Source organism: Mytilus edulis, chromosome 10 (genome assembly GCF_963676685.1).
Source record: "Mytilus edulis chromosome 10, xbMytEdul2.2, whole genome shotgun sequence".
In the NCBI taxonomy this organism is placed as follows: domain Eukaryota; kingdom Metazoa; phylum Mollusca; class Bivalvia; order Mytilida; family Mytilidae; genus Mytilus; species Mytilus edulis.
This window is the reverse complement of record NC_092353.1, coordinates 72,271,390-72,298,144: the sequence shown is the minus strand read 5'-3', so window position 1 is coordinate 72,298,144 and position 26,755 is coordinate 72,271,390. Positions and strand designations below refer to the sequence as shown.

General features: G+C 32.6%; 1 protein-coding gene across 2 annotated transcripts; it reads right to left on the bottom strand.

Annotated features, from left to right (window-relative positions):
• Positions 1 to 7,933: 7,933 nt before the first annotated feature.
• On the bottom strand, positions 7,934 to 22,203 carry LOC139491828 (uncharacterized). Of its 2 annotated transcripts, XM_071279714.1 has the most exons (11): positions 21,792 to 22,203; positions 20,289 to 20,364; positions 18,539 to 18,588; positions 17,123 to 17,773; positions 15,699 to 15,799; positions 15,425 to 15,453; positions 14,321 to 14,474; positions 12,575 to 12,677; positions 11,588 to 11,644; positions 11,083 to 11,193; positions 10,290 to 10,456 (listed from the first exon to the last, which is right to left on the bottom strand). In XM_071279714.1, exons 1-4 carry the CDS (start codon positions 22,096 to 22,098, stop codon positions 17,598 to 17,600), a joined length of 609 nt encoding a protein of 202 aa, XP_071135815.1. In that variant the 5' UTR covers positions 22,099 to 22,203; the 3' UTR covers positions 10,290 to 10,456; positions 11,083 to 11,193; positions 11,588 to 11,644; positions 12,575 to 12,677; positions 14,321 to 14,474; positions 15,425 to 15,453; positions 15,699 to 15,799; positions 17,123 to 17,597. The 2 variants fall into 2 exon arrangements, with proteins under 2 accessions (XP_071135814.1, XP_071135815.1); XM_071279713.1 differs by lacking the exons at positions 14,321 to 14,474; positions 15,425 to 15,453; positions 15,699 to 15,799; ... (2 more) ...; positions 20,289 to 20,364; positions 21,792 to 22,203 and having other exon boundaries at positions 7,934 to 10,456; positions 12,575 to 12,686.
• Between the last annotated feature and the right edge of the window lie 4,552 nt (positions 22,204 to 26,755).

Here is a 26,755-nt window from a genome sequence, read left to right as displayed (position 1 = left end):
CTCAAAATACCCTAATTGCCAGATTTCGCAGATATCTGTCGATACAGTGGAGAGGGTCTTTAATTTAAAATTTATTGTAACATAAAATGTAACAACTCGATTATGGAAATGAAAGTAAAAAAATGGTAGCAATGTTTACATCTTATCCAAACATTTAGAACTCCACTGAAAATAAGCGAACCTAATGTACTCCATAATGAAGTTTTTTCAAAAGATGGTAATGACTTTTACAAAACTTTTTGGAATTTCGGGTCATCAATACTCTTCAACTGTGTACTGGTTTGGCTCTCGTAACTATTTTGATGTGAGCGTAACCGATAAATCTTATGTAGACGAAACGTGCGTTTGGCGTACTAAATTGTAATCCTGGTATCTTTGATAACTATTTCCACCACTGGGGCGATGCCACTGCTGGTGCATGTTTCTTCCCCGAGCATAAAATCAGAACAGTAGTCAGAACTTCGGTATTGACATGAATATCAATTATATGTACATTTTTATAAATTTACTGTTTGCAAAAGTATGAGTTATTCAAAATACTATGGATTTTCTTATCCCAGGCATAGATAACCTTTGCCGTTTTTGACAAAGCATTTTGGAATTTTGGGTCCTCAATGCTCTTGTTTGGCTTTCTAACTATTTTTAACTGAGCCTCCCGGATGGATTTTATGGAAACGAAACGCGCATCTGGTGTATGAGATTATAAGCCTTGTACTTTTTTGCATCGTATCTAATCAATAAGAACCACAAAGAGAGTTATCAAACCTATAAGGTTAAACAACCTCTTATAATTCCGGAAAAGTTAGAAAACATCCATCAAACAATTTCCTAACAGCAGATGTACAACTTCAACAAATGTCCAATCTTCCTGTGAAGTTTCAGAGTTAAGCTAAGTAGGAGGTGTTGATTAAACAAATTTGGAACCCTCTGTCATCAATAATGCTGAAACGTTACTGGTTACCAAGGTCAAAAACTATTGTAAAAAAATCCTAAAACAATCAGTAGTGTTAAGAGGTTACAAATTCAATGATTTGCAATCATACAATTGAAAGCTATTTAAATTGATAAGCAATTATCTAATAAAATAAGACTATAAATGGTATCTTAAGTTTTTATTATTGCAAATTCATAATCTAACAAAGCGTTTTATGGATAACAATATTTCTTAAAACCCTGACACATATTGCTAAAGACGTAGAACACAAGGCCACAATATTAGCCTAAACCTGTATACTTAACAAGGTAAGTTGTAAATAATACTTGATTAATACAATTTAAAAAGTCATCATATTCAGTAAAATAAGGCATAAACTAAAATCATTATCTTTATAGAGCAAATAGGCTTTGAAATTCTTTCCAGATAATTACGAGATTTTCCTAACGATGTTGGTCTATTAGGTCATCTCTTAAAAAAATTATCTAGACAAGAAAACTTTGACAGACAACTTTGAAAATCCTCATCTGCACAAGAAAACTTCGACAGACCACTTAAGTAATCTTCATCTGGTCAAGAAAACTTTGACAAACCACTTAAAAAATCTTTATCAAGTCAAGAAAAACTGTGACAGACAACTACAAAAATCTTCGTCTGGACACGCCAACTTATGTACAAATTTTCTATTATAAAAGTAAACGTTGAATATATCTATGGATACTGACTGCAACGAATGATACATTTATTGAACATCTACAATGTGATATCTTACTATACCTATTTAGTAATCAAACTGTTTGCTAATTTAACCCCCAAAAAATAAAATACACGAACTAATAAAAAGTAAATAATTTTAATGAAATCTTAAGATATTACATTCTTTGAGGATTTTTCGTATCTCTGAATAATTTTACAGATCTTACTTCGAATGAAGTTTGGTCATTTTATAACATATAACATATTACAAAACCATAAGAATCTTGTATGTTTTCCATTTCAGTTACATTTACACTGAAAACATCTGTTTTTATTCAGCATCTTTAAAAAAAAACACACAAAAGAAACCCGTTTTCGTTTTATTTGATGTTCAACTTACATTTTTTTTGAAAATCTTATGGATTGGCTGTCCAACAAAATCATTCACAAGGAGGCCCCCAAAAAAACAACAAAACAAACAATATATTTATTTATTTCTTCTTCAAAATTATTAAAGCTTTTAAAAATGACGAATACCAAATGCAATATGTCCAACATGATAAAGACTACGATTTGCTATGGAATCAATCAGATAACAAAAGGATTGCACTTCGTACAGAACGCTTAAATCCGAATATTTGAAAGCAAAAGATGTATAAGAACCGAAACAGTTGAAAAAAGTAAAATCACAAAAAATACTGAACTTAGAGGAAAATCATTTCGGAAAGTCCATAATCACATGGCAAAATAAAATAACAAAACGCATCAAAAACGAATGGATAAGAACTGTCATATACCTGACTTGGTACAGGCATTTTCAAATGTAGAAAATGGTGGATTAAGAGCTTTATGGCAAAAAGGACACGAAAATGATACGCAAATCATTTTAGGTTCAACTTAAACTGTGAGAGTTCAAACCTTATTTTTTCTTTACAAACCTGCTCGTGCATTTTTCATTGTTATTCAACGCAAATTTATTTTCTAAGATACCTGGGACGATCTTATTTCACAAAGGATTTATATTGTCTACTTATTGTACCTCGAACTTATTTACCCGATGTAGGTCTTTAAGTTGAGGTTCAATTCAATGAAAGTTAATGGGGCATGACTAATTAGATACGCCCTTTTAAAATCAGGGGGTCCGAAATAGGATTGGGAAAAACACCCAACAAAATACCTTAATTTATAATTTCAAGAATTTGTTTGATTCAAAGTGCTTTTGGTTGCTTAAATATCTTCGATCAATAATCAGGCGGTATTTTGTGGAAATAAATAACCTGTCCCGAACCGGGAGATGTTGGATGCAATAGGAATTAATTTATAAGAAAAGTCCATATCTCATTTACTTATAGTGGCCGTTATTGATTGTAAATTCATGACGTTTTGTTTATGGCATTCGTCTATCGTGGAGAAAAAAAGGGAAGGAGGGCTTAACTTACGAGTTCGATCATTATGGTTCAAATCTATTCTATTACGGGATACGTTTTACCTCTAGCGAACGCTCTGACTTATTGTAAAAAGTGCCACTCTAAATTTGTAAACATTTGCTTCAAATTGTAGTCGTGAATATGCATGACATATTTGCCATTGGACACAAAGGAGCAATAGAGGGTTACTGCTCACAAGGAAGCTATTAAATCAAGAGTTCCAAATGGTGAAGTTGAAATCATCCCTTCGTAAATTTTACGGACGCCATCACGAGTTGGTTGACCGTTATGGAATAACCATTTCACAAATGATATCGGATATGTTCCTCACGTCGTAACTACAATCCCCTTCCCTTTCATGAATTTGACCTACCGAATTAGACTATTTACCGGATTTGTAATCACATAAGCAACACGACGGGTGCCGCATGTGGAGCAGGATCTGCTTACCCTTCCGGAGCACCTGAGATCACCCCTAGTTTTTGGTGGGGTTCGTGTTGTTTATTCTTTAGTTTTCTATGTTGTGTCATGTGTACTATTGTTTTTCTGTTTGTCTTTTTCATTTTTAGCCAAGGCGTTGTCAGTTTGTTTTAGATTTATGAGTTTGACTGTCCCTTTGGTATCTTTCGTCCCTCTTTTAATCAGCTTCATTTAGTGATTTATAATCATTTGTCCTCAGTTGATTATAGTCTCAAACAGTTTTCTAATTTTGACATATTTCATTTTTATTTACATTTGATTTTTTATGCGTAAATCTTAGCATTTGTTCCATCATTTTTCTCTTTGCATTTAATCTTTTTTTTTATATTAAAAAAACGCTGTCGTAGTACACATCAGGGGTTACAATGTATAATTTCCAGCAAAACTAATAGGGGAGGGACTAGAACAGGAAAACAATCTTCATTGAGTGGCAATAACTCATATATTGAAGCGTACAATGACAGATGTCTCGTCTAGGTGACAACATTTGCTGTTTCAAGTTTTTTTTATATCTCAGACTGGTTTACATGTAATATTTGTCATAAAAGCAACAAAAAAAAAAATTGATAAAAAAAGGTTGACAACAATTTATTAAAAAGATTCAACTTATTTTGAGCGTTTCATTTTTTTTATATTGTCGTGCTGATCGGTTTTGTTATATTTTTTTTTCATCTACTATTGTACTAGCAACAGTCACAAAACTGTTAGGAAAATCAGCCATGCGACTTATTTAAAAAGATTAAGCTGACCTTTCTTGTTGTTAACACATTTCAATCATTCAACTCGTGCGTAGATCGTCTTTCCCTCTAATGTTTTTCAAGGTAAAGATAGCATGGAATTCTCACTGCACCAGGCATCTGATATACATTCCTATTATATTTTGATCGGACAAAGCTGCGTATTTATATAACCAATAAGCCAAAAGAACGCACCCATTTAGCAAGGGTATACTGTGGGACGGGAGAGGTCTAGAGATGTCAATATTTCTATACCCAAGCGAATCTTGGTTTTGAATAAAAGGAGATAAAGGTATATATTAATGCGACAGCTACCCAAAGACACAGATAAATACAAATATTTAGAGTCAACATTCGGTCTTTTTTTTTAGAACATTCCGTATACAGAATAATAAGCTCAAAACCGACCCATGACTAAATAATAGTTATACGGAGTTAAATCATATATTTTCCATCGAATATTATATATCCGAAAAGGCACATTTGATTTAATATTATTTACCGTCAAAGATAATAATCCCAACAATCACAAGTGTTTGAAAAATTTCACCTGCCATTTTTTAATTTTGATTGGTGAAAATTTAAGAAGTTTCAATATATACCAGTAAAAGAAAAACACTTCACTTTATAATAAAACGGTAAAATAAATACTGCTAATGGATGACGACCAGCGGCGAATAAAATTAATATTAAGGACGATTACGTGTAAATATAATAAGAGTATTAACCCCGTTTTTTACTAGACTGACAAGCTGAATCGGTTTTTGTTATCGTGTAAGTTCACAAGATATTAGTTCGTAGGAAGAAAAGTCAACCGACCCGGACACATTTCCGACTTTGAGCCGGCCAGTCTATGCTCTTACTATATGATGCCACGTGTTAAGCGTTGACATAAAATACCAATTTAATTAACGTCTTTGTTTGACCCGTTCAGGATTCGAACAAATTTAATGACCTCCCGCTCTCGAGGCGAACGCCCCCACACGAGACCAACCAGGAGAGCGGTAGTGATCGGTAGTACAGAATATCTTACCGAAAACTAAAGTACAATACACAATACAGTTTCACAGAATTATCACAGTTACTAAAGCGAGCTAAAAGTATCTAACCTAAATTGGATGCGTGAAATATTGTAAACTACACGTAAACATGGATGATCGACTTCAGGGTAGATTTTAGGGATCAAATTAAAAACTCTTGCACCTATTATTTGAGTGGTCCGAGTATTGCCTGCAGTTTCAAGTCTTAATTTCTGTCCTATTTTCAATATACCCTCATTTTCTAATGGTATGTAAAGTTTCACGTCCAACCTCACTGTCGACCTCCTATTGTACGACCTACCTATTGTATTTAAAAGTTATGTGTTATAGTCATTAACAGGCATGAAATATTTGCTACTGGGCGTAAAGCAAACAACAATCAATCAATTTAATTGATTTCTCTGTACGAGTACTTAGCACACAAAGGGGGGCTCTTCAGTTTATCACATAACTGACTGCTTATTCAAAAGTTTTAATATATTTTTTACTATTGTTCTTATCTACTGTTTAAATACGAATTATAACATATAATTTTTTTTGTAAGGCAAGGATAAAACTAAGAAAGATAAAAGTTTTTTTTCAGGTGTTTTTGCTTCATTTAGACATGAAAAGGGAATAACATAACGGACGACTAAATTAAAGTGTTTGTTTTCATATAATATATTGAACTTGCGAATATATCTCACCTAACACGTTTTGATCGGGACAGTGAAACCTAGTTTAATACGTTTATATTCATTGAAGTTTGCATGCATAGTTCGTATTTAAAAAAAAACACAAATAAAGCAAAATCTACTAATTAATTGGACTGAATAGACAAAACTAATTATTTTGCATTGGCATGTATCTCAATGTAGGAAAATTACCAAATCAGAAACAAAAGGAACATTTACCGGATGCATATTGTGAAGGACCTTATGCATCTAGGTCTGTCCGAATAGAAGTTCTTAAAAAAGCTGTTTAAAAAGCTAATTGTTGGAAGAGTTTACTTACTGTTTTCTAAGGTCTGATCTTTACAAATCTATTTCATGATTACTGACAGATCAAAAACATCAGGTATATATAGCATGAAGTTGTTGGGCATAATATTCATTGGTCAGTTATAAATGAGGTCTGTATGGGGTTTTTGATTGCCTGATTTATTAAATAAGAAATCGTTTTTTTGAAAAGCTGGCTAAAAAAAATATAAATTTAATCCCTAATTTTGTATAACTATCATTTGGTGTTATTTAGATGCGAATATTTTTTTAATCATAAATAAATAATTATATGAAGTAATGTCATTAAATCGGTCCGTTTTCATTTCAATTTGGTAACTGTTGATTGTATATATCAGTATGAGTACTGTTTAACTATCATTTAAGTTTAACATATTTAGACTCGTCAAGTTCAGGGGAATTAGGTTTCTGCAAGTGCTTTTTATGTACTTTTCTTATATTGTTGACGGTTTGTAAGTCAGTAAAAGTTCAATGATTAAGTAAATATTGACATTAAAAGACCTCCTCACAAAAAGGGCTGTTCAAATCCCCTCGCCCTTCGGGCTCGGGGATCTGAACACCCCTTTTTGTTCGGAGGTCTTTTAAACTCAATATTAACTTATCATTGAACTTTTACTATTACTTATAATTTCGAATTTTATAAACGAATATTTTACGAAAGTTAAAAATAAAAATTTATAAATAAAAAGTTCATTGATATCCAAAAACTATTTAATGTTGAGATTTGCAACCAATCGAAATGCACACTGAATAACAGAATGAAACAACAGACATAGCTATCAGTTATATAATCTCAATTTCAGAAAAAAACCCCACATATCTACATTTCATCCACTGGACGTTAAGCAACCAGTAATCAATCAATCTAGATAGCATACTATATCATAAAAACAACAACAAAAGTATTGCAAAGAATATGCATAAAAATAATAAACTTAAGATATTCATTAACAAATTGCAGCGTTTATCTATCTGGATGGAACATAAAATTAAGAAAACAAAATTTGAAGTTGCAGAACACTAAAAACTTATTGTTTTATGTGTATGAGTCATTAATAGGTACTTAGAGGTATAGGGGGAGGGTTGAGATCTCACAAACATGTTTAACCCTGCCGCATTTTTGCGCCTGTCCCAAATCAGGAGCCTCTGGCCTTTGTTAGTCTTGTATTATTTAAATTTTAGTTTCTTGTGTACAATTTGGAAATTAGTATGGCGTTCATTATCACTGGACTAGTATATATTTGTTCAGGGGCCAGCTGAAGGACGCCTCCGGATGCGGGAATTTCTCGCTACATTGAAGACCTGTTGGTGACCCTCTGCTGTTGTTTTTTATTTGGTCGGGTTGTTGTCTCTTTGACACATTCCCCATTTCCATTCTCAATCTTATTTTACTTAGTAACTGAAGGAAGGTTTTGATTAATAAAAATGAATAAAAAAATAAATCAATCATACCACATCTTCTTTATATATATATATAAAACCAAAACCTTCTGTTTCAGAGAATAAACATGAAAACGACTTTTGAAATTGGTATCCTAAATAAACTCATCATAGATACCAGGACTAAATTTTCTATTTACGCCAGACGCTCATTTCGTCTACAAAAGTGCATTGTACACGTTGTATATTAGGGAAAAAGCATTGATAATATAAATTTCAGTAAACGTTTGGTTTATAAATCTTATCAAGAAATGATTGGCTTATGTCTGCATTCAAATTTTAAAGCATAGGCAGTTATTGGTCACTGCATACACCCTGCAACCTTCCTTTGAGTATGACTTCCATTTCTTCTAGATCTTCTAGCTCATTTCCATATCCCTGCAAAAGCAATTTATAAGCTTCCAATCGTTGTAATGTATCGGCATCAAAACTTTGCTCTGTATCACCTGACCTATTCATTCGACATCTGATATAGGAAATGCACGCCTTACGTTCAAACCATTTCAAATTGCGCTCAGAAGTCAGACTTTTGTCTGTTATTTTGGCGTGTTTTTGAAGTAGTTCTTCAAAACATTTTTCTGACGCCAATATTTTCCCTGTAGCAAAATAAAGATCTCCCAGTGAGCATACCAATTTGGGATAGCTAGTATTGTCCTTCATACTTTTCATCTTTTCAGAAAGATCTTCACCCCATTCTAATGCTTCCTTACATACTTTGTCTGTTTTCTCTATTTTTATCAAATTTCTGTAACATCCAATTATCAGCTTGACCCATATTGCAGTGAAATGATCGCTTTCATCATGCAAAACCTTTAAAACACCAAATGCAAAGTAGTTTACTATTTTCGTAAGCCTACTTTTACAAATTGAAATGTAATCATTCAAAGTAGAGGCATGTACTTCAATTTTCCTACATAAAAAGTTTAGTACAGACTGAATTACACTCCTCTCAGTGAGGACGGAAGAGAGCCTATCTTTGTCGCTATTCTCAATTCCAGAAATAATTTTGACAATTCATGGGCAATTCATGGGCAACAGCCAAATATGTGTCGATTGTATATCCTTTTAATCTGAAAGGTAAAACAGTCTTCTTCCATAGGTATGCAAAACAGAAATAACCAGTTCAAACAAAAATTCTTTACTGAGCCATTCTAATCGTACTGTATATCCCCTGTGTGACAACTGAACATACTCATCTTTGATCAAATTAGTGGTTTCTGCTAGTTCCTGTTTTCCTAGTAATCTTGACAGTATCTTTACATCCTCTGCATTCCGATATTTATTGATCACATAAACCTCACTGACACTTTTAACCGAATACATATGCTTTGTGTTGTCAATAAAATTAACAATGGCTGAATAGAGATCTTTAATTTTTTCACAAACTAAACTTTCTTGTTGAAGGAGATCGCAATCAGCTTTGAGTAACATGTCAAATTTCACTTGAAATGTTTTTTCTACATTTAATAGTTCAAACAAGTCCTTTTTCGCATCTTCGAAATATTCACTGGCCTCGCTGAACATCTCATTAAAGCTGTATGTGTATCCTATTATATAACTTGTAAGAAATACTCTGGGTTCTTAAATTGTTCAACTTCTAGTTTGTCCTTCATTTCTGCTTTAAGTTTTTCCAAAACGGCACGTGCATGAGGTACAAGTAAAGTGTGACGCTGAAGATCTGACTTATGCTTATTATCTTTGTCCATCAACAAAAAGAAAGCTCTTAGCAGCTTTCTCAAAAGCTTTTCATTCGTTAATAGAACTTCAGCCTCCATTTCGGTCATATAGATCTCTAAGGCTGATTTCACTAAATCATGAGTGTTAATTTTTCTATTATCATCATGTTCATCTATTGTTCCAAATGAAGAATTCTTAATTTCATAAATAAATTCGTCAATGCAGAAATTCGATGCTTCGTATGATGTTTTTGTGAACAGAACTACAGGTATATTTTCGACTTCAAGAAATTGCAGTAAGAGTAACATTTCAAATATATGCTCTTTTCCTTCTTGTTTGTATTTCTTGTGCATATCCCTTATTATGCTAACTAGAGAACTAAAAAGAGTTTCGTCCATGAAGGTTTCACTCACTGCTAAAGTTTTTTCAAGTCTCAACATATCAAGAGGAACATTAAGCTTTCGTGTAAGAGCTCCTGCTGAGAGAACTGCTTGAGACATGTATGACCTTGCAATATGCAATCCTTTAGGATTACAGCTAAATTTCCTGGCAAGCTGTAAGTAATTCTCCCTATCTCCACTTTTGCCATATGCCAGAAAATCTACTGCTTCATTTTCTGAAAAACCACTGACTTCTACTACTTCATCTGTGATTGGATCTAATTCTAATGACACTGAGGTTGTCACAATTAGTTTAATGTTTTCAACGCGCTTACATTTCTTCAAAAAACCATTCACAGCATGTTTAGAATTTAGCTTCACATCATCTAGAAGCAAGAACTGATATCCGTCTCTATCCCTCATCCCCCTTACTATGGCATTTTCTAGTTTGTTAAGTGTTTCTTTTTGCGTGTCTTCTTCTTCAATTATATTTATGTTGGGGAGGCACTTGCAAAGCTCACGCAATGATTTTTGAAACATATTTGTATCTGTACATCGTAACTTATAAACGATGATGTTAGGATTGTATTTCCTTACATTGTAGCAGTACTGTAAAGCAAGCTCAGATTTACCTGTTCCTGTCAAACCTAAAATGATAATTTAAAAAAAAAAATAAATACATTATAAGTCTAACTGATGTTCATATCTCATAATTCGATTAAGAAGTGAAATCGAAGTGGTATAACATGAGAGTGTGAAAATACAATTCATCAGTACTATTACGTTGCACAAAATGATATTTAACTACACTATCATTCATTTGTATGCTGATGTTGTATATATGATGATGTTGACCGCACCTCGGGCAAATAAGTGACGTTGTTATTGGCTTCACGCTGTCAAATAATGACCCCTATAAATTTGCAGGGTTCGAAGACTTCAAAGGATTTCATCACGTCAAGTCAACTATTAATGGTGACGTCATCTATAAATGTTTTCGTATTTCATCGTCTATTTTGAAGAAGTTCTTGTGGCGATAACTCGTTATACTGTTAACTACTGATCCCTACGGATCCATTGAGGGTTAGTATAATAAATAAAATTACAATTCACGTCATTCTTTTCCTTTGAATTTGTAATGATAATCCGCCATTTTCTAACCTTTAGAATATACGTTTTACCCTCACTACAAGGGGAAACGTATGTTTTATTCATTATTCACTTTCAGAATAATACGGATTTCTGTGTTTTCAATATAACAAGTTGTACTCACCTATTAGAATTACACAACTTTTCGTTTCCATACATTTTTTTAATTTCTGATAATATCTTTCGGTATAGATGTAATTTTCCACTAAATGCCATTCTTCAATATTGCTAGACACTGAAACAAAACAAAATTCTAACATAGAAAATGTTCATTTGTACGAATGCTGCAACGAGAAACTGTTTCAATAAACTGAACGATTCATTCAGTCTGACATGAGTATATAGTTTGAACATTCTTGGATCTACAGACATGTTGACATAATACAGTAAAATATAATAAGTTGAAGAGTATATATATATATCGATTTATTCAAATTCTGCACAAATCATCATGTTGTTAGAACATTTTTATTTGCCTTTTGAGTTCATAAACAAAAAACAAATGTATGTTGTTTAGCGAAATTTTTTTTCTCGCGTCATACTAATATGATGGAGAAAAGATTTAGGAACCTACATGATAAATAAAACATTTCTGACATGAAATATTGCTTGTTGTTAAGTCTACTTACTTTCACCTACTACAGTTCTGCCTACAACAATGGAGTCATTTACCGTAGAATTGTCACCTAAACAAAACATGAAAATCAACACCTTTATGTCATACTCCAATTTACATATGCATTAGAGATGTTTGTAATCAGCATCAAGAAAATTATCTCACCTTATTCTAAACAGAAGACATATTTGAAAAAGCAATTTTTAAATAACTATTGGCTATTGTTTTAACTATGTTATATAAGAATGACCATTTCTGTTAAAGTACCATATACATTACAGCCTTTGTAGTATATGTGATAACCTCTACCAACAAATTAAGGATCATTCATTCCTTTTTTTATTCTAAGCTAATGCCAATGGTTTGACATTTATTCAGAATTGTACTTTGATCATGTCATTCATATAGTGATTCGAAAAGAGGGGCGAAAGATACCAGACGAATAGTCAAACTCATAGATTGAAAATAAACTTACAACGCCATGGCTAAAAAATAAAAATACAAACAGACAAATAATAATTCACAAGACACAACATAAAAAACTAAATACTAAGCAACACAAATCCAACCAAAAACTGGGGGATTGAAGATGCAGACAATTATTACCCTAATTTGTGACAAAAGATACATAATTGAATATTCAACTGACATAACTCTAAAAGAAATTTACAGCGCCAAAAGCTACAATAGAAAGAGGAAGTAAAACATCACGAACCATACCAACGACGGTTGTTGGTCTCATGTGCTACGGAAAGGTTAGCATATCTTAGGGGTGTACTCGTTACACAAATATATGTTGCTTTGCTTATATTTATTGTTTATATTCAGAAGATACTAGTTTTGTACTGTTCTTCATTTTTAAAGTTTGTACAGGGATTACAAATGTTGATTTTAACACACACTTTATATTTAGATTTATTTCCGCTCATACATGTAGCTTGGAAATAAGCTGTGCACCAATAAACAGACTTCTTATATCTATGATTTGTCATCAACTTACTAATTGGCTGTCTATGAATTGAAGTTTCAGATCTTTAATCTCATCACATATATTGTGTAGGTTTTCTCTAGCTGATGTGCATCTCCTTTAGTTGCAGGGGTATCTATATGAAAATATTTGAATTTAATGTTGTTGTAAATATAAGTGAAATGACTGATTTGTGTTTGATTCAGTTGTCAGAATCAAACATTCGGTTTGTGTTTCTTATTACCTGATCTGTGATAGTTTAAGTCACCACAATCATGTCAATATCATCGTTGTCAATATAATGGAATTTTATGCGACTGTCATACAAGTGATAGGCTTAGCAATCCACCGTTTTCTACATAACGAAAAACACCTGTACCAACATAGGAGAATGACATTTATTATCCATTCGTTTGATGTGTTTGTGCTTCTAATTTTGCCATTTGATTACGGACTTTCTGTTTTGAAATTTCCAAGGCGTTCGGTTGTTTTGTTATTTTACTTTTTATATCACTTGTGTCATAATGTATTGGTGCACTTTAGACTCCATAATATTTGAAGGTATTCTAATGAATAAATCATTATAAACTTAAACATTAAACATGTTAAATGCCTTTGATACTTTTATAAATATCATTGAAGAAAATTGTTGTAGTTGTTTGTAACGATGTATCTTAATTACGATTGAATAAAAGAGACGATTATTATATATTGTGAAATAAGCTATCATCTGTAAAACCTTTAAAGTAATTCATAGTGTTATCTTGATTGATTGGGATTCTTTTTGCTTTGCCTTGATTTCGCTATATTTTGTTACTTATTTGGATGACGCGTAACTTATGAGTCGTTTGTAGACAAAACGAGCGTCTAGTGTACATAATTATATGCCTGGTATGACCCAAATGTTGAAGGCACCTACGAAAACAATGCAGACGTTGCCAAGATGGAGCACAACCTCTTATTTCTGCTACTTTTATGTCAGTCGAGACCAAAATGAATTTGAAAACTTATCTGTAAATAATACTGCTTTGTGAGATTTTGTCATGTTATCATCTTTTTGCTGAACATGCGAAGTCTTTCCAAAAAAACATCTGCATATCTAATTGTGTAAATGCGTGTGTTTAAGAATCTGAAAAAATAACTTAGTATCCCTTGGCTACTTATTAAGTCATATTATTCTTTTAAGTACAAAACTTTTCATTTAACGCGGATATCGAGAGGTAAAATAGAGGCGAAATTTCGACAGCGAAATATCGCGAAAAATTAGATAACCGCAAAATATTACCGGTTAAAATGTCAATTCAAATAAATGTCATTAAAAAGTCTTAATTGAGTATTAATACATTTAAAACAAGAATGTGTCCATAGTACACGGATGCCCCACTCGCACTATAATTTTTCTATGTTCAGTGGACCGTGAAATTAGGGTCAAAAACCTTGTCAATTAAATTAGAAAGATAATATCATAAGGAACCTGTGTAATAAGTGTCAAGTTGATTGGACTTCAACATGTGTGTTGAACTTCATCAAAAACTACCTTGACCAAAAACTCAAACCTGCAGCGGGACAGACGGACGAACGGACGGACGAACGAACGAACGAACGATCAAACGGACAGACGGACGAACGGACAAACAGACCAGAAAACATAATACCCCTCTACTATCGTAGATGGGGCATAAAAATCACTAAAAGAAAAAGCAGATTATGAAAGAAAGGGCGTTATGCGAAAAAAGTCGCTGCGAAAAAAAAGTTTGAACTGAGTAACCGATTTTATACTTTTATATGAAGATAACATTTGCGATCTCCATTCTTCGAAATCACCAAACTGCTTCACATTTCAATCATCAACAACATAATAAGATTCAGGGACTGCAGTAAATACCCCACCAGGTATTCTACAAACTTTGACTGCTATTACCTTCCTGTTTAGCTGAAATGCAGATACAGGCCCCAAATAAGTAATACAAATAAGTCATAAATATTACACGTTTAAAATTAACAATATACAATATGCTTTATTTAAAACACTCCGTCACATTCACATGTGAAACAAGAGGTAAATGCATACAAAATACAATCGCATACAACCATAGAAAGAAATAAAACAACTTTGAAATGGAATATATTAATGATTACACTTAAGACAACGTTTTTACACAAATTTTTTTCAATAGTAATAATAATTTATAGGACATGCAAAACTGTTATTTTTCTTTTTTCTATGGATTTAAATAAATCTTTATATTTAAGAAATTTTCATGTTGATAAAAAATTCCACTACACTTTAGTTTATCTAACCCCTGGCATATGTTTGCCTTATCCGTATTTGGAACAATTGTTTCGATTTTATTATTTTCAATGCTCATGGGCGTTGTATTTGAATTGTTTTTTTTAGAAAAAAAAATATTCCCTCGCAATTAATAAGAATGAAAGAATAAATATTCCTATAACTGAGAATATTTTTTTAAACTACTTGGTCGATGCCAGTGCTGGTTGACGTTCAGTGTCTGAGAGGAACATCCAGCTTAGCAGCTAGCACTTTTGTGTTTAAATGACATAACTTAAATATGTTTATTATATATTGATTATAATAATAATGGAATTCTGTGGTTTTTCCCCAATGTATATATTGCGTTAGCCATATTTTGCACAACGTTTATGAATTTTAGTGTTCAATGCATATGCTCCACAACTTTTTTATTTCTTCTTAACACCTATTGTTTTAATGAAGATGACGCACGAGTCTTGCGTATTACAAAACTATAAGTCATACTCCTGGTATGTTTGATGAGATTGTTTATCTTGTCTTACGTTTTCAATATGTTTGACTTCAAAAACATGTTCTTAGATCAAAATAATGTTCGAAAATAAATTTCTCACCATAATAGTGTTCCCTTCTCCATCTTCCTCTAAAAGTTAAAGCTTAAATAAGTCTATTATGTAAGAATCTACAAAGCGAAACAATAGTATACCCAAGATCACTTACATAATATATCTTTCTAAAATAAATGTATATTTATGATAAGTTAAATTATAACAATATTCAGTTCTTAACCTGAATAACCTTCGTTTAGGTTGTGCATAAATGAATTAATTATGAGAAAGAAAATATAAAAAATACGTGAGGTCAAAGGATAAATAAAATTAATCATACCTCAATATCAAAATATTGAATATCCCAATGTCTTTTTCTCGTAAGTTTTGTGATAGAATTCCCGCAAATCAATCCTCCAATTTTAATTTCAAGTGCAGTTTCTGAAAATGGCAAAATATAAATGGCAATACAAAAATGTTCAAAACCTTACATTTCCTTTTCTGAATATACATCATCTGTATTAAATATAATTCTCTTCTCGGCGGGAGGTTGAAAGTTCAGACTTGGACCAGATCAAACCAGAGACTCTGAAATTGGTAATTTACTACATTTCCGCTAGACACACGGCATTAAGGAGCAACAGCTAAGACTGAAGGCTTGGACATAAAAATAATGTGTCAGGGCACATCTTTCCGTCGACTTCTACCTTGTGAACTAGCACGGTATAAATCTGACCAAACGTGTTAGTATAGTACAAATAGGGTGAACTTTTATGCTACATTTACTTGTTCTCGTCCTGAAAATGAATCTACTTTGCTGCTAGACGTCAACACAGTTTCAACTTTCCCATGCTTATACGCTAAAACACATTTGTATTTATAAAAATCACAAATAAAAACGTATTTCATTTATATGTAAGAGTGAATAAAAACTGGTGTGGTTGTGGTACTATTACATCTTGCAAATTATAAAAATAATGATGAATGATGAATATTCAGGACGACAACATGTTAATGTAAAAAATGCAAACATCTGGTTCAAAATGAGACAACAACCTGTAATAAATTAACATGACATCAATGTCCTACTCTAACTTTCTTGATTTGATGTGTAAATTAAAAAGTTGCTGGTCCTCTACTCAACAAGACATTAACTTGGAACTAGTGAATTGATTTATTTTTGTATGAATTAAATAAAATCGGAAAACAATATCCCACATATATATATATAAAGTAACACTTATTATTAATCAAATAACAAAACAAAATCAGTTTCATTCCGAAGATTAAAGAGAGGCCAAAGATACAAAAGGGACATTCAAAAACAAACTGACAAAATACGAATAGAAAGACCAAGCAGCAAACACACAGTAAACATAAGACCCATTGGTGGCCTTCGGCTGTTGTCGGCTCTATGGTCGGGTTGTTGTCGCTTTGACACATTCCCCATTTCATTTCTCGATTTTATTATACATAAAACATAGGAAATCAAAGACTGAGGAACAAGAAACACACCTACGTACATCTGGGGATAATCACCTGTGCTCCGGAAACCTTAACAGGTGCTGTTTTAGATGTGGAACCCGTCGTATTGATCATGTAAGTACAAACTAAGGACTTCGATAGGTCACATTCAACGGCAGGATTGTAATTATGACAATTGTTACATATATGTTGTTATCCATAACGGTAAACGTACACGTTGTAATCCATTTCTATAAATGAGAGAAATGCTTAAACATAAGTGTATATAAAAGTACTTACCAATTTCGTCATGTGTACAGTTTGATAAGTCAATACCAATCACGATTCCTTTTTTGTCTTCAATGCCATAATAAACAACACCACCTTTGTGATTCCCAAATGCAGAAATGTAATGGGAACACATGTTTGCTATCGTATTTGGAACTTTATCTCTGGTTATCTGCTTGAATTGTGTGTCAATATTTTCATTTCGTAAACCTTCAACTACATGATTAAGTTTATAAGTCCGATTTTGTATAGTTGGTAATGGACCAGTTGGTCCTTCTTGCCTTAAAATTTCCACTGCTTTGGTATATTTTGCTGGATCAGCAGCTGACACGGAGGGAAAATATAAATACATATCAAGTGTACATAAATTAGGTGCAGGTGTAACAGAGAGTTCCAAAACCTCTGAGTTACAATGTCCTTTTAATTCAACATAATCAGCAATGTTGTTGAAAAAAACGTCTTTCATTTTCTTCTCAACTTTGTCATACTAATCATCAAAATCCTTCGATTCGACTGTTTTGCAATGTTTATTTCGTAGAATCAATGTTCTTTTTTGATTATCCTTAATATTAAGGCAAGCACAAACTAATTTCAAAACTGTTTTATCAATCTGTTTGTCTTTGAGATTTACCAGAATTTCATCATTGACATTGATAATCTTTTCTGAAAATAAGAACAAAATCTGAATAAGTTAATAACATCTGTTACATAAATACAATTGAGTAAGAGTACAAAATAAGGAACAAACAACAAATACACTACCAAGAATTTACTCACGTTTTTTTTTGGTGTACATTTCGACCCTCGTATATATCAGTACTGTTCGACAAGACTGAAAACTTGTAACGTTATACTTTCTTTTATTTCAGTACTGCTTATTACTATACAAAAACGGTACATTTACTAATTCTATAAAGTCAGTGGTTGTCATTAATTGCTGTCAGTCATATTTGTTTTCTTTTAGTGTTTCATGATAACTCAGGCAGTTAGTCTCTCGTTTAAATTGTATCACATTTTATCATGCTGAGGCTTTAATAGCTAACTGTACAGTAAAGTGACATATACAAATGTACATGCTGACATCCACTTCATATGGTCTTTTGTGGATAGTTGAATTATTGGCCATCATACCTCATCTTCTTTAATTGTATTTTTGAAAATTTGAAAGTATCTGTTGATGCGCGTCTGGCGTACTAAATTATAATCCTGGTAATTTTGATAACTATTGAAATGTTTAACAACTTGTATTCATATTCATATTGTCCTTTTTATTGTAAGAAACATGTTGTGTCTTGTGTACTATTATTTGGCTGTTAACTTCGTCTTTTTCAATTTTGGCTTTGTCAGTTTATTTTCTATCTAAGAGGTTGACTGTCCCTCTGATATTTTTCACCCCTCTTTTAAGAATCATGTAATAAACATAATTACCTTGTTTTGAAACCTGGTGGCGTGTCACATATGTATTTCCTGATGAATTCCTACAACCAAAAATATTCAAACAAAAACTCTGAATTCATTCAAATAATATGCATCGCTTTTGCAAAACTTTATTGAACATAGACTTATGTGTATTGATGAATTGACCTACATGTGTACTTCTTAAAAGCTGCCCGTGAATTTCAAACAAAATGAATATGCAACTGCTTTTTCGTTAACGATACACATTAACCCGACACATGTTAAATTGACCCGATAAATGTTCGATTGAACTACCGATGCGAAATTTAGTTTGATTGAATACCAATAACCATTCATAACTCATAACGTCATAACCAATGAGACATCTGTCAAGAGCTTTCTATGATAGCGGAGAGGAGTTATAGCCTTCTGACGAGAGACTTTCATGTATCTAATATCAGAAGATATTTCTGCAAAACTTAAAGCCATGGACTTATAATTAAAAATGCCATGATGGACATTTGAGAAAAATGTCTCCATCCAAGATGGTAGTTTTATTTTAACTTATTGAACAATGGAAAAATATTCATATAATATAGATATTTCGACGGGATAAACAATTTAATTTTTTCGGCGGCTTATGTTAGTCCTAGAGAGCTTCAGCTTTCAATTGACATCCATTGTACGTCAACATAAACATGATAATGGCAACAGTAGTGTTTAGAGGTCATAAATCGATTGAGAGAAAACAAATGAGGGTTACAAGCTAAAACTGAGGAAAACACATCAACTATAAGAGGAAATCAAACGCAAAAAAACGGACCACTGAAGGGCAACAAAAACATCCCGCTAACATATGGAAACGAACTATTTGATAACAACTGCCATATAACTGACTTGGTACAGGACATTTAATAAAACTGGTATGTTGAACCTGGTTTAATAGCTAGCAAAACCTACCGTTGTATGACAATGTTAAAAAAATATCGCTGATCTGACAACAATACAGGACAGAAAAAACAGCAAAAACACACATACTTTTTTGTCAATACCACACTAGGTAAATATATTTTAATCTACTAATATTGTTCTACATCAGGAATAGATAACCATAGATGCATCTGCCAACACATTTTTAATATGTTGGTCTCAAATGCTCTTCAACTTCGTACTTTATAAGGTCTTTTTTTATTTGAGAACCACTGATGAAAGATTTGTGTACACAATATTTATCCTGGTAATTATGATGAGTTTGTGTTAACATGGTATGGGCAAAGAGTTGTCGTTTTGGTGTCGATTTATCAACAAAAACACAGCTACCTGTCTTATTCTAGACAGTGGTTTAAATGAACTTTTAAACTCATTTCATCCTTGAAAAAATATTAAAAATCGGATTCTCTTACTCATGAAATACACAAGAAAACGAGTAATTTTCTGAAGAAAGTAATTACTTAAACCGTACTCAATGTGCCCAAAATAAACTTATTTTTAAATGTTTGTTGAAGTGTTTTGTTTGTAGTTTGTATTGAACACTTGTACACGAGTATTGCTAGTCTAAAACATATTTATTTCATGACAACAAAATTCTGTAACTTCTGACCAAGCAACAGTTAGTCTATGTAACTTTCGAAAGTCTCCCCCAAAATATATCTTCTTCTTGGGAGATGAACACCAGTCTATGAACTAAATAAACAATGAACAAAATATACGAGAAAAATTGTGAGTTTCATTCAACAATAACAGATGAATAGTCACAACATTCATTGGCTCTTAATCTTACCCTTGGTCTGCTTTTCTATTTTTGTCTAGTTCCCTTTTTTCTGTTGAAGGATTCACAGATTTACTGATCTTAAACCCTGTAAATATCATTAAGAAATTTAAAAAAGACAGATTATAGATTGCAGCCATAATAATCAGGCAATTCAGTTAGCTGTTTAAAAGGATGCTCTTCAACAAATGTGGCAAGCACTCAGAGCGTTGAAACCTTTTTGTTTAACATCTCAAGTCTGTTTGTGTAAGTGATAAATTTGTCCTGGTAAAATATGTCTGGGCGGACAAATACTACTAGTATAAATAGTCCATGGTTACAAAATTTACTAGAATATTTAGTCCGATGTTAGTAATTTATGTCCCCAGACTAATTTCCTTGGAAATCATGTCCTATGAAATACTATAATAAATTCGGTTACATATACACGAATGTAAATTTTAATGTCTTCAATATGGTGTAAGAGTTGCGTATCTATATTTTGGATAAAATGAATGTCCCCAGACTAACTTTCCTAGGAAATCATGTCCATATCATTAATATTCCTGGGTTGAAACGTCCTTGTCCTTGGTTTTAAAAGGTGAATATAAATATTATGTTTTAATATTGTTAAAGAGTTGTGTATCACTTTTTTTTAATAAAACCTATGTCTGCAAACCAATTTTCCTAGGAAATTCTGTCTTAGGTAAAAATGTCCATGTCCTTAATTTTAATAGGAAAATTTTATAAACCAAGGAAACTCAATATTTATCATGTTTATGTTTTAATATTGTTAAAGAGTTGTGCATTAACTTTTAATAGAATTCATGCCCCAGACTATATTTTCCAAGGAAATCATGTCCACGTATTTCTATTAACATGATAAACAGACAGTCATTGAAACTAGTCTAGCAATATTTTATGATTTTTGACGGAGGACTTGTAATTTCCAATAATTCGTTTCGGATGTAGCACGTCTTTTGATTGGGTGAAAGTTTTTTGTCTATCAGATCATAGACATGATTTTGTCATGTGACCGTGACGTCATCAAATTTTTATCATGATATATTGCTTAAAATAGAATTTAGAAATACATTATATAATGAATGACAATAATTTACTTTCTGTCTATAAAAATTTAACATTTAGAAAGTGGTTTACACTGAATAATCCTCGTCTATGTTAAGGTGTTATTTTACTGTCATGACATTTAAAATAAACATAATCCAACAATTGACGAGGAGTACCCAAAAAAACTCCGAAGTTTCATTTGGATAAACTATGATAAAGAATTTGTTTTAAAAAAATACGAATTTTCTAAAAACAGCAGTCAAACTAATAAATCGAAAATAAACTGACAACGCCATGGATAAAAATGAAAAAGACAAACAGACAAACAATAGTTCGCATGACACTACATAGAAAACTGAAGAATAAGCAACACGAACCCCATAAAAAACTAGGGGTGATCTCAGGTGCTCCGGAAGGCTTAGTGTATAGTGCTATCAAAGAGTAAATACTTAATGTGTTACATACCTCCTGGGAAGTCTCTGTTCTTTTCTTTAGGCATTGCTCCTTGTCGTTCATATTTCTTTCGGTTGAAACTGTCAGTTATATTATATGCTGGGTTCTGGCTATGTATTCCAGAGTCTTCGGGAACTCTAATTTGAGTTATGGGCTTACCATCAGCAGTTGTGAGTTCATTTTGAGGTCTTAAACTTAAATGTAGAGTATTATCTATTTCCTCACTAAATGTTGTTTGAATTTCTTGTGAGTCCGTATGATTTGAAGTCGTGTCATTCATATTGGAATTGTTGATATTGTCATCAACGTCCGTCTCCATTCTACGTTTTATTGTTATTCAGAATTGCAATCAATTTCCATAAAATGAATAATTGTGTGCTTATGAAATTAATTCATTTTACGTCACAATTTGTACTCGAAATTCCTTTAATTTCTGAACAATAAAAAATGTATTAGTGTGATATTTCATTGTATATACAACGTGTATGAACAAATACCTGCTTGGCGTGCACATGTGTATATATTGCTCTAAACGGTAATGTAACTCCAAAAGGCGCACGAGAAAGGAACATCTACCATAGTGTACAAGATTGATAAACAGATTTGTAATCTGCTGATCTGAAAAGATGACACAGAATATGTGTATTTACACTTCAGTTCGAATTTGAATAAAAAAATAAATTATAGAACGTAATTCATTCTAATTTCATTAAGCAATTGCATTACTCAAAAAAACTGATCATTCATGATAACAGGAGGTCCTACAATAAATTGTACAGGTGAATTAAATAAAAAAATGATGAAATTCGTGTTTTCATGATCCTAGCTTGAAAAATGTATAATTATAAGTATTGCATGCTTCTTTTTGTAACTTCATAGGGTTGTAAAAGCGTCGAAAGTGTGCACACTTTTAGATGAAGCGCTTCCAAATGTACGTTGGTCAACGCTTTTACAACCCTATGAAGTTACAAAAAGAAGCATTCAAGACTTATGTGAATACGAAGATTTACGTGTAAAATACATAAACTTTACAGAACAACCGATCAATGCATACACTACACTAATCCACACTTCAATTATTTTTAGAACTGTTACGTGTGTGTTTTGTCACGTATTCAACTATTGACTCACCGTTACAGATTTGTAGCCAGACAGCAATTAAAAATTAAAATGTTCTTGTAATTCTGTTTGCAAGAAATTATAGTCCAATAAATCGTTGCAATAAGTCGTTAGATAAAAGAGTTACATGCATGGTCAATGAACATTTAATCAGACAGTTGACAAACAAATTAAAATGTTCTTGTAATTCTGTTTACAAGAAATTATAGTTCAATAAATCGTTGCAATAAGTCGTTAAATAAAAATTAAGAGTTACATGCATGGTCAATGAATATTTAATCAAACAGTTGACAAAATAACAAAATACTTTAAAGATAATGATTAACAGAATCACCGTTATCATATGTCAGAATCTCATTAGATAAATGAAACTTATTTATTGAAGTTTTGTATAGAAGTCAATGTTGCTACTCGCCATTGTTATGCAATTGAATTCCACGTAGTTTGTTTATTTTCAGTAGATTGCGTAATTTCTGAAAAATCATTAAGTAGAAAGTGAACGTGGAAAGAATGTATGAGTGGCCGTTCATGTCATTTGCGCGATTATATTTATAATAAATAATATGAAATAAATCTGATGACATACTTCGTACACTTTGTTATTTTGTTATTTCTTCATCTTCATGTTCTTCGAGTTGATAAGTATATCATATCATTGTATTTATGTATTTATCAATTTATTTATACATCAAGATCAAAAGAAGAAATTTAAACTGTCAGTTGAAACAGAGAAATATATTTTTTGATATTTTGTAAATTATATTTAACTTTGTTTAAGTGTACATTAAAACGTTTAATCCCGCTGCAATTGTTTGTCAGTAATATGATGTTCAGTGGCTTGTTTGTGGGGTTAATAAATGTTTCTCTTTTCTCGTTTTTTATATAGATTAGACCGTTGGTTTTCCAGTTTGAATGCTTTCACACTAGAAATTTTCGGGGACCTTTATAGTTTGCTGTTCGGTTACCTGACCTATAATTGTTTACTTTTTTTAAAATTGTGACTTGGATGGAGAGTTGTCTCAGTGGCACTCATACCACATCTTCCTATATCTATGAATAATAACCTTCAAAATTACAGCACAGATACAGTTACGAATACAGAATTTACAAAAAAGGGGTTAGCTGTTCACACAGTTAGTCAAGTAAACAGGGACTAGTAAATGGCGAAACAAAAAAATAATATCAGAATGTAACAAAACGAAACAGTACAAAACAAAATATGGAGAAGCCGAACGAAACGAAATTGAATTCACAAAAAAGAACCGGAACGAATGAACATAAATTAAACGATTTATTTTAAGAATTCCATTTTCCAAATTTCAAAGATCGATCTGTACTATACACCATCTTATATCCACGGGCGTATAATTTTTACACCAAAAAGCTAATTTTTGCTACATTTCAGGTATGATAATTGTTTTCTTGTCTTGGGGGCGTTAGGCGGGGGTTGGGGCAGATTGGTTGATTTATTTACTCTACCGTTACGTATGAATTTTTGAAGACCATACGCGGTGGCTCGTAGTTGCTTCCAAGTTACTCTGTTTGACGTTTATATAAAAGGAAATCATATACCAGTTCCTGTTATCTTTATACTATATATAGATTCAAACAAGAACAACTGAGTTTTATGATGCAAACAAACAGTAATGATTAAGTGTCTCAATCATATGACTAATTTCAAACTACAAAAGAGGAGCATTAAAACTTGTAGATCGACAATAAACTGACAACGCTATGGCTAAAAAAGAAAAAGACAGTTAAATAATAATACACAATACTCAATATAGAAGTCTAAAGACTAAGCAGCACGAACTTCACCAACAACTTGGGGTGATCTCAGGTGCTCTCGGAAGGATAAGCAGATCCTGCTCAATGTGTGGCACTCGTCATGTTGCTCATGTTTTTACAAACCCGTCAAACAGTCTAATTCGGTAGATGACATTCATAGAAAAGGGAACGGGATTGAAGTTAAGAGCTAACGAACATATCTAAAATAATCTGGGAAAGGGATATTCCGTAACGGTGAACCAACTCGTGGTGGCTTCCGTACAATTTTCGAAGGGATGATTTCAAATTCACCATTTAGATCTTTTTGTTTAATAGCTCCCTTGTACATCTAAGTAGTAACCCTCTATCAAGAAAATCACGAAAGCAAATTTACAGATCTAACATTGTTGGGTTGATGTTTAGGCGAGTTGTATATACATAATGTACACAGCCATATATCACCATCATTGCTGGTGATCCGATGGATAAATCTGTTGTAGAGTTGTCACTGACTCAGACGTACTTATAATTATTTTCTGTGACTGTATTTTGCATTTATTTGTAGGATCCTTTACTATAGATAATTGAGCTGATCTGTAACAAAAACATCTCCATGCCTTATATATCATGTACTGTAGTACACCGCTAGATTAAAACTGACGAGGAAAGGTAACACACGGCCACCGAATACTTTATCATTTGTGAAGCCCAGGTGGTCGTGTGGTCTAGCGGGACGGCTACAGTGCAGGCGATTTGGTGTCACGATATCTCAGTAGCATGGGTTCGAATCCCGGCGAGGGAAGAACAAAAAATTTGCGAAAGCAAATTTACAGATCTAACATTGTTGGGTTGATGTTTAGACGAGTTGTATATACATAATGTACACAGCCATGTATCACCATCATTGCTGGTGATCCGATGGATAAATCTGTTGTAGAGTTGTCACTGACTCAGACGTACTTATTAATATAATTATTTTCTGTGACTGTATCTTGCATTTATTTGTAGGATCCTTTACTATTATAGATAATTGAGCTGATCTGTAACAAAAACATCTCAATGCCTTATATATCATGTACTGTAGTACACCGCTAGATTAAAACTGACGAGGAAAGGTAACACACGGCCACCGAATACTTAATTATTTGTGAAGCCCAGGTGGTCGTGTGGTCTAGCGGGACGGCTACAGTGCAGGCGATTTGGTGTCACGATATCTCAGTAGCATGGGTTCGAATCCCGGCGAGGGAAGAACAAAAAATTTGCGAAAGCAAATTTACAGATCTAAATAAAGGCAACAGTAGTATACCGCTGTTCAAAACTCATAAATCCATGGACAAAAAACAAAATCGGGGTAACAAACTAAAACCGAGGGAAACGCATTAAATATAAGAGGAGAACAACGACATAACACCGAAACGTAACACACACAGAAACGGACCAAGCATCAGACAAAACACCACGAGAATAACAAATATAACATGAAAACCAAATACATGAATTTGGGATAGACAAGTACCGTGCCACGTCTGATCTCAATATCTCAAAAATAAGAGAAAACACAAACGACTCAACGTTAAAATGCAACACACACAGAAACGAACAATAATATACAATGGCCATCTTCCTGACTTGGTACAGGACACTTTTAAAGGGGGAATAAAAGTGGTGGGTTGAACCTGGTTTTGTGGCATGCCAAACCTCGCACTTTAATGGCAAAGTTAAATATAACATTGAAATGACAACATAATCTTACAGGACTACAATACAAATTAATAGAACATATTAGACAAAGAAAAACATGATTCATAGATAACAAAAAGCATCAGGTTTAAAATTCAATACGCCAAAAACGCGTCTTGTCCACACAAGACTTACAAGTGACGCCAAGATATAAAGGTTGTTGGGTTGATGTTTAGACGAGTTGTATATACATAATGTACACAGCCATGTATCACCATCATTGCTGGTGATCCGATGGATAAATCTGTTGTAGAGTTGTCACTGACTCAGACGTACTTATTAATATAATTATTTTCTGTGACTGTATCTTGCATTTATTTGTAGGATCCTTTACTATAGATAATTGAGCT

Bases quoted from the DNA above. Each gene is read 5' to 3' on its own strand.
- LOC139491828 (XM_071279713.1), bottom strand. The intron at 10,457-11,082 runs GTGAGTACAACT...TTATCATTTTAG, and splicing joins AAGTTGTGTAATTCTAATAG to GTTTGACAGGAACAGGTAAA.